The sequence below is a fragment of the Orcinus orca genome, chromosome 11 (assembly GCF_937001465.1).
Source record: "Orcinus orca chromosome 11, mOrcOrc1.1, whole genome shotgun sequence".
In the NCBI taxonomy this organism is placed as follows: domain Eukaryota; kingdom Metazoa; phylum Chordata; class Mammalia; order Artiodactyla; family Delphinidae; genus Orcinus; species Orcinus orca.
In genome coordinates, this window is record NC_064569.1 from 16,445,111 (window position 1) to 16,461,867 (window position 16,757).

The 16,757-nt window shown below is 39.2% G+C and overlaps 1 protein-coding gene across 1 annotated transcript in view; it reads left to right on the forward strand.

Annotated features, from left to right (window-relative positions):
• The first annotated feature begins 233 nt into the window (after nucleotides 1–233).
• PDE3A (phosphodiesterase 3A) overlaps nucleotides 234–16,757 on the forward strand; it is a 311,073-nt gene continuing 294,549 nt past the window's right edge. The window contains exon 1 of the mRNA XM_004270940.4: nucleotides 234–2,108. Coding sequence (XP_004270988.2) covers nucleotides 1,182–2,108 — 927 coding nt within the window. The 5' untranslated portion in view covers nucleotides 234–1,181. The remainder of the gene's footprint in view (nucleotides 2,109–16,757) is intronic.

A 16,757-nucleotide genomic window follows, 5' to 3' on the forward strand; every position in this document is an offset into this window, starting at 1 on the left:
TCCCCCCAACGTCCTGGTCAGCTTGGCGTGAGGGCCAGCCGCAGACCCCCGCGCCCCCCGGATGCAAAGAGCTGGGCGGTGGGCGGGTCTGAGCAACCCCTTCGCCAAGGTGCTAGCTGCGCGGCCCGGCTCCGGGAAAAGGAGCTCCGGAGCTGAGAGCAGCGCCTCCTCCGGGGGAGGGGCGGGAGCTGAGCTTGGGAAAGCTTTCCTAGGGAGTTGCCTTAAAGAAAGCAAGCGGGATTGCAGATCAGTCCAGCTGTCTGCTTTTTATACAATTGTAACTAGTCGTCTCCACTCGCTTCCCTTTGGAAAATTGCAAATCACCACCAACCTCGCACCAAAAAGAAGGAAAAAAAAAAAAAAAAAAAAGAGAGAGCGAGAGAGAGAGCAAATCTCCTTCTCCCTTCTCACCCTCCCGTTCCTCTCACCCTCCCTTCCTCTCCAGCTCGCTCGCCCTCCCTCCTTTCCCTTGCGGCAGCCGCTCGTCTCTCGGACTAGGTCTCTCTCCGACGGGACTTAGCAACTTCTTGGTTATTTCTCAGCCCCTTTTCTATTTTCTCCACCCTTTGCCATGAACTGGACCTACAGACGCTGGGGAGGCTGTGCTTTCTGCCCCAGGGAATGGCGGTTCGCTTCCTGGGGCCGGGCCGGGGAGGATCGGCCGAGGAGAAAGAAAGAGTGATAGAGAAAGAGCTGCAGGAAGGAAGAGAAGGGGGACCTCCATCTGCCGCGGGCCCCGCGCGCAGCAGCGCCCGGGATGGCCCCGAGCTCGCCCTGCGCCCCCGGCTCCAGCAGCGGCTGCGGACCCCGCGCGCAGGACGCCTCGGGCAATCTTTAAAACCCTGAAGTCCGAAGAGACCCCGGAGGACAGAAGTCGGGGGGTGGGGGTGGAGCGGAGAATTTTGCAAGCTTTTCCAAGAGAGAAAAAGAGGAAGTCTGATCGTTTCTGCCTGTGCTAGCTTTTCACTTGAAAGCTCCTCTCTGGAGCATCTAGCCTTCTCCAGGAGTTATTCGAAAGCTGAAACTTTCAGTGCTCGCGGGCCTGGGAGAAGAAGGAGGGATTCCGAGGGTGGGATTGGGAGGAGAGCAAGCGAGCGTGCGTGCGTGTCTGTGTGTGTGTGTGTGTGTGGCGGGGTGGGGGCGTCGGGGGGACCTCGGGGACTCCGCGAAGAGGGCGCACCATGGCCGTGCCGGGCGAGGCCGCCCGAGTCGGGGCCAAGCCCGGCCACGCAGAGGCGAGGCCGGCCCCCTCATCGCCCCGGGGCCCGGGCTGCCGCGGCTGCTGGGGCGCCCTGGTGCTGCGGCTACTCCGGCGCTCGCAGAAACTTTCCTCGGCGCTGTGCGCGGGCTCCCTGTCCTTTCTGCTGGCGTTGCTGGTGAGGCTGGTCCGCGGAGAGATTGGCTGTGACCTGGAGCGGAGTGAGGAGGCGGCGGCGGCGGCGGAGGAGGAGGAAGCGGCCCCCGGGGCAGAAGGGGGCGTCTTCCCGGGGCCTCGGGGAGGTGCTCCCGGGGGCGGCGCGCCGCTCGGCCCCTGGCTGCAGCCCTCGGCGCTGCTCTTCAGTCTCCTGTGTGCCTTCTTCTGGATGGGCTTGTACCTCCAGCGCGCCGGGGTGCGCCTGCCTCTGGCCGTCGCGCTGCTGGCCGCCTGCTGCGGGGGGGAAGCGCTCGTCCAGATTGGGCTGGGCGTCGGGGAGGATCACTTACTCTCGCTCCCCGCCGCGGGGGTGGTGCTCAGCTGCTTGGCCGCCGCGACATGGCTGGTACTGAGGCTGAGGCTGGGCGTCCTCATGATCGCCTTGACTAGCGCGGTCAGGACCGTGGCCCTCATTTCCCTAGAGAGGTTCAAGGTCGCCTGGAGACCTTACCTGGCGTACTTGGCCGGAGTGCTGGGGATCCTCCTGGCCAGGTACGTGGAGCAAATTTTGCCACAGTCCACGGGGGCGGCTCCGAGGGAGCATTTCGGGTCCCAGCTGATCGCTGGGACCAAGGAAGAGATCCCGGTGTTTAAGAGGAGGAGGCGGTCCAGCTCCGTGGTGTCCGCCGAGATGTCGGGCTGCAGCAGCAAGTCCCATCGGAGGACCTCCCTGCCCTGCATCCCGAGGGAACAGGTAAGCGCTGGCAGCCCACCTCACTCACCTCTCGGGAAAACTTGAAACCCCTGGGATCCGCCACAAAGTGGAGGGAATTTGAGCGCTGGGAACAGAAGGAAAGATAGCCCAGAAAACTGCTCTAACTTCAGACTTAGTTGGAAACTAGCGGGTTTTTCTCCCCCTGTCACACAGTATTTTATAACCTGAACAACAGGAACCCGAATAAGTAGTAAAACTAGATGAGCTTTCCGGGGTCTTCCACAGCTGGGCCAACTTTTTAGATCTGCTACACCTGCGTATGGCTTGCCCTCATGCTTTCCTCCTTTAGCAGAAATGTTCGAATTAAGTTTAATTATTGTTTCAAGCGATGGGTGATTTTTAAAACGAGGATTTTACTAGATTTCTTTCTGTTTCTTTTTATAAAATTTCTTTCTTCTAAAGGGACAGGTAAACGTTTATGGACGTCAGTAAAAATATTTTACAGTTAAAGCAAGGAATGCTTGAAGGTGAGGTGCTGATACACGTTCTCGTCTTGCAGTACGTTTTACTTGAAGAGACTGCGTTTGGTGGTGCCCAGTTTGTTTTTAAGTGTGATTTGGGGACATACATTATTACATGCTCATGTGTTTTGTATTATCATAAACTTCAATTTGGGGAACAATATGTCTGAACTTAAGAATTTGCCAGAATCATGGACTGCGCTGTTAGTATCAACTTCAGAAAACGTATCTCTTGAGTTATCTACATGCTTAAGTGAATATTTAGAAATTCAAATGGATTTATACAGGAAACATTAATTCAGCGGAGTATTTCTAAATTGCTGGTAATATCAGTCTTTCAGGAAGGAGGAGGAAGAATCTAGAATTATGAGTGAAGTTATACCAAATAAAAGTTTAGTGAATTATGGGGACCAGTTTCCTTATTATCATTAAGTGTTTTGAGACCATGGAGTATAGTTGCTATAAAGGGCATAAAAGAACAAATCCTAATTTTAAAAGCAGATTGTATCTGAGAAGAAGTACCTCAGTGTTTGCCTCTCTACTCCAAGCTGATTTGACACTTGGGGGTAGGGATGGCAGAGAGCTGGTTATGTACAGCAAGTGGAAATTTACACTTTTCCCATTTAAATTTATGCCTACCTGTGGTACTATTAGGACTTTAGGGAGTGAGAGAGTATCCTAAGATATACTAAGCTTTTTCTTTTTAGGTTATTCTGTGGATAATCATTTGGGTGTTTCTAAGAAATAGCAGTCACCATATGGTGTGGTGACCAGTTTGTTTCTGAAATGGAGTTGAATCCACAGAATGTGGTTGTTTGACATTATTTAGCAGAATGGATGACAGCATCATAGTCTCTGTGTTTATTTTAAAACAAATGTACTTATTTAGCTTTTCGTTTAGATAAAGCAAATATTTCTTGGGTTTAGCTTACTCTAAGAGTGAAGTTAAAAACAGGCCACTGACTGATACTCAGTTTTGGTAGAAATCTGGACATCACCAGAATAAAGTAAGCTGTCTACTTAAGGGTAAACCAATTAGGGGAAAAAAAAACATTTTAATTTCTTTTTAAAGTCACCTAGGGAATGTCTTTTAAATGAAAACACTGCTAGTTTAAATATTTTTTGAACACACTTTGCTTTAACTTATAAGGAAATGTGATCTGATCATTGCAAAATTTAACCTAAATTTCTAAGTCAAATCTGTGATTTAAGCATAAATAACTTGACCCCAAATTAATATCGTTTAGCCTCTGAAATTAAATTTCTGAAATTTCATAGTAACATTTAGAAGTTCAGGAGTTAAGGGTGGATTTAAGATAAGAGGTTGTTTAGGGGAATTAACCAGCAGCGTTAATTAACCTGTAGATTTTTATTGGTTTTCTCTGGTTTGAATTGATAAATGGAGGATTTGAATCATCTGCAGACTTGTAAGGAAATAACTGAGCTTTGCATTTTTACGTGTTTTGCTGATGACTTCTGTTGAAAATGTATATTTGTAATCTATTTTGGTCAGTTTTCTTAGCTGCTGGTTTTTTAAAGCCTGTGTTTATGAAGACTCTTCTAAAGTGAGAGACTATCTCTTATGGTTGATGGGAAAACAAGGTTCCATTTAGCAGAAATTTATTTACTGGAAGTTTTAATGAGAGCATGGGTGAGTGTGTACGTGTTAACTTAAGGCTAGTTTTTATATATGACCCATTTAAGTTGTTGCTGAGCATAATTGTTGGGGGTGGGTGGGAACTAATATGCACTAGGATCTTATAAGACAGGGCGATATCTCATATGTCAGCCTGTGTGAAAAGTTCAGGAGCTATATAGTAATTGGCTTATCTGTTTTATCACAAGGAAACAAACTTCTCATTAAGGGTGCAAAGTGTACCACTGTCGTCCACATGCTTTATGAAGTCAAGAATCAAAATAATTATAAAACACATATGTAACACTGGCCTGAATGCTACCTGATTAGGAGTTCTTTTCTGAAAGAACATCTACTGTTAAGACAATCGGCAGGCAACAAGTGAATTTTAAGTAGAGGTGTGAGGACATAAAACACAGGCTGGCAGCGGCCTCTTGAGAATTTATTTGGACCTTGCTCGTTATGAGGTTTAAAGGTGAGAGAATTCCAGCCTTTTCTTTTCCAGGTGAATGATAGTGGCCACTTGCTTGGGAACTATCTCTCTGCAATGACTCAATTCTAAAAGGTCAAGGAGAATAGATGATAAAATTTTCATAAGGCAAACCAAATGACAGATGGATTTCTGTCCCTCCCTTCCTCCCTCCCTCACTCCCTTTCTCCCTTCCCCAACCATACTGAAGACAGTAGATCAGCTATTACATATAGAATTGAGTTTTGCAGCATTGATCATAAAGATGGCTTCAACCAAAGAAAGGAGACGTAGATCTAGTCTTCAGTCCCAGAATTAATGGAACATGGGGTGTATCTGTGAGATGCAAGTGAAGGTATCTACTTCAGGAAAGAACAAAGTTGGTAACATTTGCATGGCTTTTAGTTCAATCCTACCAGCCCAGTATCCTCAAGATTTTGTAGAACAGTGAGTCAAACTGTACTATTTTGTTTAAGAAGGCAGATGGTTCCATTAAGGTATATGTATCTTTCCTGAGCAGATGTTCACATCCCTGAGCAGGTATCACTGTGCCCTCTGACCTCTAAGGTCCTTAGAATTTCTTGAATTATTAGATATTATGCATGATTAATAAATGTGTTAGTTTTAAACATAAAATTTTAATTTAGCAATTTTTAACACTTGGAAATTGTATTTGAAGGGATGTCTCTCTATTCTCCTTATACATCAAAGAATGCAATTGGCCAGACGTTCCCCTCTAATTACTGGGACCACCATGCACATTGATTTAAGAAAGATTCCAAGCCAATGCCATTTTATTTTAGTTACACATTAAGAAGAATTTAATATCTTTGCCTATGGTTTCACATAAAATAAACACAAGCTGTACGCCTCTCACTGTTAATGCAGTTTTACCACTTCATGACAAAATTCTTTGATGGGTACAGTATCAGTCAGAAATGTACAGCTGTATACTTCACATTGTGTAATTAAAAATCAAAGGAGTTTCCCAGACATAAGTCCTTACAGCTGTCAATTAAACATCTTTAGCAAAAACATCTTTAGCAGATTTTTGTAGGAATGTAGCAGTTTTTGCAAGAGTCTAGTGGTTGGTTATCAAAAGTAGAATCAAGTTTTTCATCAGTGATGTAAGAAAGGTATTTTCAAGCAAAAAAGCCAACAACAAAACAAAAGTAGTAGAATATAGTAGTAGGTATAGTTTTCAATGGTAGGCATACGGTAGGCCTTCTTACATCATTGTAAAAAGTATAACTTACTTGCATTTACAGTATAGATTGCTTCTGAAAATACAGAATGTATTGTCCTTTAAACTCCTAAATACATTTCAGGATACTATAACATTTCTCAAATTGAATAAGTTTCCAAAACAGCCATGGGTTTTTAATTCAATTGTAGCTTCTGTCACATTTCAGGAGTATAACTCTGCTCATGGCTATACAAAGAATAATATTGATTATTTATTACCTGCTGGCAGAATTAAAATTAATTAATGCCAATTTTTGAAAACCCTGAAAAGGAAAAACAAGATTTTCTCATCCCTTGGGAAAGGTGAGGGAAAAGAATTTTTTGGTGTGTAGGGACAAAATTGTGATTTTTTACTTTGTGAATATAGACATTTAAGGCATACTGAAAAACTGTTTTGACAGAAAGAGTTAGTGAATCTATATAAATTTACAGAGGTTGGAAGGAGGCAAACAGTAATTTTACTCTTTCTGTATTGAGCCTAAAGTGTAAAAAAGTTAAAACTGTAGAACTGAAAGAAATGCTGTGTATGCTGGGCTGTCATGTTAATTAAATAAACAACCAGAACAGTGACTCTGTGTATGAAATACATTTTGAAAAGCCTGGAGGGGAGGGGTGCAGGCAGGCAAGGGTGAGTGACACTGGCATGAAAAAACATTCATTAGATCCGTAGTGACATTTGTGTGAATTTGTTGTAGTCTGTTAGGAAATACAGCTCTGTGAAGAATCTCTTCAGGACTCTAGGTGAATAAAGGCCTCACCAGATTTAATCTCACTTCCCTTTTCAATAAGTTCTCATTTATTATGTTGAAGTAGGATGTTTATGAGCCTCAAAATTAGAATATATGTTACATTTTAAGATTTTCAATTAATAGGGTTTGTGCCAGTAACAGCCCAGCAGAGTCTATGTGGACTTCCTTGAAAACTTGGCATATTTAATCTAGCAAAAGAATGAGTTTATTTGGGGTTTAGGGGTGGGAGTTGGATTTTTCAGAAAACCTTTTTTGCATGGGGCAAGTTTCTTGAGCTTTGCGAAATTAGACATAATCCTGCGTGTTTCTGGTGAATCGTTTTCATTGGCCATGTGTCTCCTATTCCATGGAGTCTCCGCCTCCCCTTTCTCTTCTGAGTGTGATATTTATAATTGTGTCTTGAAAAAAAAAAGCCTCAAATATATTAGATTGAAAACTCAATTTGCGTTTATTTTCTACATTCATGTTTTCAGCGAAGCTCTATCAAAGAATTCAGAATGAGCCAGTCAGACACCTCCATATTCTTGCACCTAAGTCTGTGCTCTGTTAATATTCAAATGACCGTTACTTCCTTTACATAGAAATTTAAATCCTTGTAGGAATTACCTATCAGTATATACTTTTACTATTGGTAGTATTTTTGAAAGGAGTATTTTTTGTTTGTTTTTGTTTTCCGTAAGGCTTTCCTGGGGCATGGTCTTAACTTTGCACTTGAGAATGTGCGTTTGCACTGTTGTCAACGTAAGATACACAGGTTTGATCTCTGGGGGGAAAAAGCTTAAAGATATGCAGAAGTTGTAGTTCAGAGAAAGATCTGTCAGATAGCAGTTGTTGAAAATATTAGTCATACGTGTTCACCCAAAATGTACACTATTTTAAAAGATGCTATCCTTAGCTAATGTTATTCATAAAAGTTTTTGGTCAGTGAACCTATAAAAAGTCGTATCAACATATTTTTGTCTATGTGTTAAGCCTTGTGCTAGAAAGCATACAGATTGCATGCAGGTATGATGCAGCACCTTAGCTCTGCAGAGCTTAGAGCCTAGTTAGGGTAATGAGACATCAACATAAGAAAAGGGGAAATCACAGTAAAATATCTAAATGACCTCTTAGCTAATCGTTGAAGGAATGCATACAATAGCTTAGAGCAGGTTTTAAATCTAGATCCAGAACTGTTCATCGCTTCTGTGAAATTTTATGTAAAACTTCATCTGTTCATTTTTCTGGGGAAAATGTTGATATTTTCACAGATTTTCAGAAGGTCCTCAATACATAATGGTTAAATATAAATGTTTTATTTAGATTTTGAGCAAGTTTAGGTTTTGAAGACAAGGGAGAATTGTTTCTTTGAAGTGGAAATTAATTTAGTATACACTAATAGGACTTCTGAAATACAGGTAAAAATATGATAGGATTTAGGACATGTTATACCTCAAGGTACCACAACGATGGTTCTCCTAGCCTGAGGTAGTCTATGGCTGTAAGGAACTTGTTGTAATGCGATCTTAAAATGCTTAATTCTGTGCAGGCTGTAGTTAGGAGACTAGAATTAGTCTGATTTTAGAGAAAAGGAAACTGAGGGAGAGCCCGTTAAAAGTATGTGGCAGCCTGCGGCAAAATGTTGGCTTTTATCCAATTCTCTCTTGGACTTGAATCTGCCGCTGGGGGAACAGAGTAGGAAAGGAGTAAGGCAGATCATTTCAAGCCTACGTTTCATTTGTAATTTTCAACTCTAAATTCTCATTCAGAATTCGAAGATTGAGTAAAACCCATTTAGAAGACACATATCACAAAACTCTTTGGAGCCCTTACAGTGAATTTTCTGGTCACCTACCAGGCAGCCTTCAGAATGTATTAATCAGGACTTTGTCCCAGAAACGAATGCCAATTGCATTGCAGAGTCCTACTTTGTAGACTCTTTATCTCATCAAAGAAGAGTGTGTGATGGTGGTGTAAATATTGATTTCGGTTTTCATTTTAGTTTATCAATAAATTGATTTAAAAATGTTCAGGATTTCAGACTTCAGTTTGAAAAGTCATCTGCACATGGGTAAAGCATTTCTTTGTTAGCAAAAACAGCTGGTGGTTTTTGTTCACCTAAATTATTTTGCATGGTTTCTGTAGGAATCTGTTAAAATGTAAGTAAATAGAGTGTAATATTAGAAGTCATGAAGAACATTACCATCTAGAAGATGGAAAGCTATTTGGGAAAAGTCACAAACGAAACAGCTTCTGTCTGTTTGATTTGATTAGAGCTGTCATTTATTATTGAGGAATCGGAAGGATTATTACAGATTTTAAGTGTTGCCAGTCCTGCTAAGATAGTGATGAAGTTACTTACATGTATTCATGTTTTTTCATCCTAAGAATATGAATAGTTATAAGAGCACATGATGTCCGTTGGTGTGTGTGTACGTGTATGTGCAAGACTTTTTCCTCTGCCAGGAAATTGCTTTGGTTGCATCAATTTAGTGGAGAAACAGTGTCACCCAGTGGCTTTGATGAAAACAGTCCTGTAAACATTATAGATAAGCGCTGTCCAATAGAAATATAACAAAGTACTGAATTTTATATTTTCTAGTAGCCTTATAAAAAAGTAAAAAAAAAAAAACAGGTGAAATGCATGATAATAACTGTTGAACTTAATCCATTATATCCTGTCAACAGAAAATCAACATAAAAAAGCAAGGTATTTTGTTTTCTGCTTTTTGTGCTAAAGTCTAAACATGTGGTGTGTGTTTTCCACTTACAGCACATCTCAATCTGGTGCAGCCACATTTCAAGTACTTGGTAGACACATGTGGCTAATGGCTACCTTTTGGGACATTTTTAAAGAGGTGAAGTGCTTGAATACTAATGTCATCTCTTCTGGTCTAATGGAAAATCCATGTAGATTTAATGATATCACTTAATATACAACTGTTCACATTTGTATGTAGTCTTGATAGTGCATTTTTGTACCACTTACCACTCTAATAGTTGGCACGTCAGTCTGTTTTCCCTCTTTTCTTCATTTCTCATTATTGCACATATTTTAAAATATGTTGATTTTAATTGGAGCGGGAGTTTAACAGAGCCCTTAAATAAGGAAGCTTTTTGTTAACTTGATTTGTAACACAGAATCAGGTTTTCCAGCTAATTATGAATTTGCTTTTCGAAGTGTGATTAGTTAACAGCGATGGCTTATATATACAGTGTGACACGTGATCAGCCTTGTTCATGGCGATTACTCTGTAATTGGGTTATCTAATGACTCTTTAGAAATGAAAGTGCTTATGTTTGTAATGCAGGTCGTATCTTGGTAACTTAGGAAACTAAAGCCGCAAACTGGCTAGTAGCTTTAATGGATGAAAATTCTAACAGTGTCTGTAAAGGGCTGATGATTCTTCACTATTGCTTATGTAAACACCACTCTCATGGATATACAAAAGGAAAATGCTTCCATTTTGTGTATAGAGAGGACTGGAGATTTTGATAGTGTGGAATTCTAAAGTAGGAATTGAGATTAGGTGGCTTTGGAAGCTCCGTGATTTCAAACTGCCGGGTAAACTCAAAAAAATGTACAGATGGAAAAGAAGAACTTTTAAATGTCACCTTCCTTCCATCTCCTTTCCCCAAGCTCTATGAATTCAGAACTGTAGTCATCGTTCCAATATTGCATCGAGAAGTGATGAGAAAACAATTTTTAAATATAGCATGTTCCTTTATATACACAGATGTATAGAATTATTTTTAAAGTATGCATTTATTTTGCATATATTGGTTTATATCTGTGATGTTTATCATGACTTTTGACTTATAAATCAAAACTTATAAATGACTTTATGATGACTTTTGATTCACAAATTTCTCCCTTTTAAAGCGAGATCTATTATGTATCTTTGCATTAGAGAATAAAAATAGTGGGATACATAGGTTTTTACATATCCCTTAGGAAATAATCTAGAAAGAGCAAAGGTAATAGAATCTAGATATACAAAGAAGCACATTGGTCTAAAATGAAATAATGTGGACTCAGTCTCACTCCTGGTGAAGCTGGATTCATTTAGACTTCTTGAAGCAGCTAGCTGGAGAGTAAAATGCCATAGTAATCGTAACTGTTACTTGAAAGAGTTTGTATTTGAAAGTAACTAGTCATTTGCCCTGGCTAATTTTGAAATTGCTTTAAATTAATGTAGAGGTTGGTCTTGTAATTTTTTTTTTGGCCAGTCTTCTCTTCTGACAATGTACTGTATGTGTGTGTATGTATATATTTTTTTCCAAGAAATGCATTTTATTTCACGTTTATTTTTTAACATAATAGATTCTTCTCAGTCAGAGTGTGTTTAAAAATTTAAGGAATGCCTTTCTATCCCCTACACCCCACAGTACCTTGTCAGAGTATTGAAATAATTTTATGCAAAAAGCTTGTGGTTTTGATTTAATAGGATTTGAATAGAAATTTTCCACCTTCTGAAGTAAGTTGAAATAACTGAATATTTATGCTATGTTTGTGGCAGGTATTTCCTCCTCTTCAGGTATAATCCACTTAAATAAGCCTAATGGAAGTTTGAAGTCAGAGCAGTATTATTTGGGGGGGGATGTTTTATTTTGTGGTGACTCCTGTGAAGTCAGCCTCCTTTGGACATTGTTAAACTAGGTTGAGCACAGGGAAAGGAAATCGTTCTTATTTTTAAACTAAGTATTTTAGAGGATGGAATTAACAGGTCCGCTTAGGAAATGGTCTTCAGGAGGCAGTGAAACATCCCCTTGTTTGGGAGTTAGTATTTTGGGGTCCCGACTCAGCAGCAGTCTCCCAGGAAGTTGGGAGAGGCACCCTGAGTTGCCTAGGCTTCCTCGAACATTTGCTTTCTAGGCTCAAGAACTGAAGAAGTCAGATTCACATCACAACGGTTCTCATTATAAAAGGAATCAACATTTTTGGCCTCCTTGTGTCAGCCATAAGTATTTGCTTTAGAAAATTTCAGCCCAGTGCCTTGCTTGCAGTAGGCGCTAACGGGCGGAATAAATGGATAGAAAAGAAAATGATTTTAATCTGAAATATTTATCCCCCTAATCTCCTGAGATTGAGCTAGTGATTAAACCCATTGAAGTAAACTTCTATAGAGAAGAAAAGAAATAGCCTATTCACTAGTCTGTGAACTTACATTTTTAATGTTTGTACTTTTATTACTTTAAAAATATTCTCTGCCATGTGTCAGATAAGGGGCTGAATTTGCCTGTGCCTTTCATGGTAGGAAATCCCACGTTCAGCATGAGTCCTAGATATTTATTTTTAGCTCACTTCCAACTGAAAATAACCAAAGCCACCACCAAGATCACTGTGGTGTGAACTTTAGAAAGGTCTCTGAAATTAGGGTACGTTTTTCAGAAAAATAAAAATTCAAGTCTTTCACGTGCAACTAATACATTAATTGAGAAAGTATCAACTTTGACGTTATTTGTTCTGTCACTTTCCACAAAGAGTTGGCAGGTGTTCAGCTACACCTTTTTACAGTCAGTCTGTATCCTATTAGAGGTTCTCATTCAATTGCTGCATTTTCTGAAAAGTCTAATGTAAAGTAAATACTATCTCTTTTTTTAACCTTTTAATTGTGCTCAGTTACAAAATATAATTGGAGCCTGTTGCATCCAGAGATGACTTTGTGAAATTAGCTTATTTCAAATGTCATCCAACTGTAGCGCTAGTCCAATTGTGCTGAATAATCTAGAAGTTTGGTAGCATACTTCAGAGTCCAGAGGAATTTAAAAATCAACAGTTCACAAGGTTTTATTGAAATGACAGGTTTTAGTTTATCTAGTCAATTTTTTTTTTTGGTCCATCTAGTTTTTAATACAACTTGACTTGTTAAAATAGAAAGTTTTAAGTCAAATAATAATATTTTGTTGCTGTAGTTATAATTCTTAATAGAGATATTGTCATCTCCTCTCACTGAAATCAGACATTTCTCTTCTGAGTATGTTAGGCAGATTATCCTGCCTTTAAATAAACTAGGAGTACAGTTTAGAAATAAAAGTTATTTCCAACTTTGTTTTCTGGGAATAAGTTTCTTTTAGTTTGTGGATGTCAAATGTTATCATAGATAGATCTTTTAGAAAGGCTGCCATTACTGAACCCTTTGAGAGTTTGAGATATCTTTGAATATATTATTTTTAAAAAATCTGAATGTTGTTTCTCTTTGAAAACATAAATTACAAACTGAGAATTTAGTTGTAAATTAATTCATCTTTTGAAATAAGCAAGGTATATTCTTTTGGTAAAGGAGCCATTTCTAAATTTATTTGACATTTTTGTCAAATGTAAACTAAAATAAAAAACCTTCCACTCTATTTTCATTTTGAGACGGGAAGCTAACTGTATGTCTTTACCATTTGAAGAGTGTCTGTTTTTCCTCTTAATGACTTGTTTTGGCTACATTGAAATTGTTTTTGCTAGATAAACAGGACCTAAATTATAGCACAGTTATTAAGGCAGTAGCCTCATTTTGTCCGCTTCTCATTCCTTTTTACTTGAATAATAATGGGATTAGCTCTTCTTCACCCCTTCAGAGAATGACAGCGAGAGCTTTTAAATCTTTTCAGTGGAACTTCTGAAGCCGTTAACTAGTCCTCAATGAAAAGTGTGAGAATTCGGTTGGGCATGTTGGATCCAGATATAACTTAACACTGATTAAGTAAATTATCTGAACAATGAAGTGGCGTTCAGAAATGCAAACTGCCCACAATAAATAAGTGAAAGGAGTGAACGCTAGTATTCTGCTTGTGCAGAAAGAAGACTAGATCAAAATCAAAAGAAGTCCTCGGTTTAAAAAACATATATTTATTGTATGGTCTTTTGGGGGCATAATGTCGGTGCCCTTAAAATCTAGAACTCCTTATGATTTGGAAAGAGGAGACCCTGCGGGCGTCACTCCTGGACGCTGGGCAGGATGTCCAGCCATGCGTTAGCTTAGGATCTGTGCTTAGACCAAAAACACGTCGATCATTTTCCAGAGGTCATAATGCTATTCCTGAACTTTCCTGACATTCTTACTTTCCAAGTCGTCGATTCTTACATTTTAGTTCTTTAGCACATTTATCACTTTGACTTATAACTGTACCGTTAGGGCAATCTTGTGTGAACTTTTACCTCTTATGCGACCAGATTGGTGAAAAATGCCAGCAAGTAAATATATCTTATTTAATATCCACTCTATTTCATATTGATTCTTTGTTACCTTCTAAGTATTTCAATATGCCTGGCTTCTTATCTTCTTTTTCCCTGGGACTAATTAATCTTATGTAATTATTATAATGCCATATTAATCAAACCCTTGTTTATGAATTCTAACAGTAAATGCCTCTGATTAGTAGATTTATAGACTTCCTTCAGATGCTTTCAGAATTTGTAGGAGATGGCCTGACCTCACCTACTGATCATTACACATTATCTGGCACTTTCTAAATAGAGCTGCTATACGTCTTCAATGCTATAGTTCTCGAATTTTAGTGTGAATAAAAGTGATCTGGGAAGCCTATTAAAATGCAAATTCCTAGGTCCTAAGGTCAGATACTCTGATTTAGTTATGTGTAGAGCAGGGTCCAGAAATCGAGTTTTAGGGCATTTTTGGTTGCCTCAGTGAAGAAACACAGGACTATAAACTTCTGTCTACTAAAACTAGACAGAAAGTTGGGACTTTTGCAATCTGATTAAACAAATAGTTAAAAAGTACTTGGCTTGGTATCATGGGGAAAACTTATTTATTTATGTAAACACACACGTATACGTACGTACGTAGACACACAGAGAGATTATAGTTAATCAACCTATGACACTCATAAAATTTTCACTTTGATTTCCCCATTGAGGATACCTCAGAGAAGTTATTCGACACTCTGCAGATCAATTTCTTCTTCTGTGAGAAAGGAGTAACAATTTCTTCACTTATCTCATACGCTGTTACAAAGCTTAAATAAAAATATATTGCCCTACAAATGTTAAGTAGAAAGAGTATGTGCACTCGACAGAGACAGGCTGAGGCTTTATAATGGAAAGTTCCTTCAACTTTCTGAACTTGAATAATCCTATCTGTAACATAGGAATACTACAGCCTACTTCTTAAGGGGTGAAGATTAAATTAATAGAAATAATGGACATCGGTTCTTGTCAAACATTCCCCCCGCCCCGTGACTGAACAAGAATATTCCTACCCATTAGGGCCATGTCATTGAAGGCTGTTGGTAAATGTCAGAAAGTATAACGCAAAACAACGCAAACAGTTTTGCATCTGATAAAAAAATAGACTTGCAGGTCTACAAAAGATGCAGGTTTTCTTAAGTTAAATGATATTAGACGGTTGCTTAAATTACAGTTAAATTACAGAAGAGCCTGGAGATTCAGACAAGCTCACAGTGGAAGAAGAAACATTTGACAAAGATGGTGACAGGTGCTTCAGCAGAAAAAGATGTGAAGTGACAAAGGATGAAGGGGGATATTTAGGAAAATTGATGGAATTGAACATGTTTGTAAAAGTAGCTGATGGCTCCTTTGAGTCAGCTGTGCAATCATGTATCATATAACCCCATCGGCAACTTGATTTGCACTCTTGCTGCCATTATATGCCATATTTTGTTCTGAGAAACAAAGTTATTTCTCAAAATTTTTAGCTTAAGTTTTTGTGGTGACATTCTAGTCATACCCTTCTTTTTTGCTTGCCAATGAGATCATTATTCTCAAATAATAGGGACTTCCTGCTTATAATCTGTGGAAAGCAGCTAGTTCAGTGCTAGTTCAGCAGTGGCCCTCAGTGAGTGTTGATTTCACCACATTAGCATATTCCTGTAGCTACTCTCTCTTTTTACCAGCTTCCACAGGGCCTCAACCCTCAGACCACTTTTCTTCCAGATTTTCCCACCCATTGAATGATTTTTGAGTCTTGAGTGAGGTGGTTGTTTTGGATTGACCTCCACAGGAGCAGGAATCCTGTATCATCTCACTCTACCACCATTGGTTTCAATTTAGAAATTCTGCTTGGGGTAATCATGTTATTCTCCAACTTGATCAAAGGAAGTTTTTTGGTTTTCACTTCTGTGATACAGGAGGAGATGTCAGAAAGGTGATGAGGAGGGCCAGTAGATCAATAGGCTGTGGAGGTAATTGCAAGACTGGTGCCCCAAGCAGAATGGGAAGCCATTCATTGAAGGGTTAAGTGAAGAAGGGATGTGATCAAACTTACATTCAGTAGGATCTCTCAAGCAATCTGTGCTGAGTGAAAATAGGTGGTAGGATGGAAGAAGGGAGATCAGTTAGAAGACTATTGAAGTAATCCAAGGAGGATTGGGAATGATACCAGGAGGTAGTGTTAGAGAGATTGTAAATATCTATTGAAGGCAATGCCACCAAGATTGGCATTGACTGGGTGATCTCCTGGAAGGTAGGGAGAGAGTTCCTTTAATGTTTCCTCTTTTATTTAGGGGCCTAATATTAAGCATTTCTTGCTTTAAAAAAAAATCTGATTGGGTTGACCTTTTTTTTTTTCTTCTTCTTTTCAATTTTACCTTCTGTCTTTGCCTTTCAGAGGATGTTCAAATTGTGAGCGTTTCCAGAAAACCATCAGATCTCCTTACGTTGAAACTCTAATCAAGTATCTTAAACTCTGCATAAAGTGTTAGTTTGCTGGGTTTTATAACATTTGGTCTGATAAAACTTAGTTTTGAAATTTTATTCTTATATAAATATCTTTTAAAGTTTAAAATAAATTTGAATAAAATATAATTTTAACACATTTAAGTGTCATCCTCACGCTCTGTCTTTTAAACACATACCTTTATAACTCATGCTATAATATCCTAAGGTTTAATATGGCAAACAATTAGACCGTTCAAAGAAAATGCAAGGCTTTCTCTTTTTATTAGTCTTTCAGTAGTCTGACAAATCCCATTTTTATCTAAAGCCCTGTTGCCAGTATTTCCCAGACCTTCCTATAGAGGAAATGCTTCTATTTTGTTTTCGTATTAACTCAGACCATTTGTCAACCTACAGAGCACTTCAGTGATAGGTGCTATATAAATATTTAAATTACGATAACT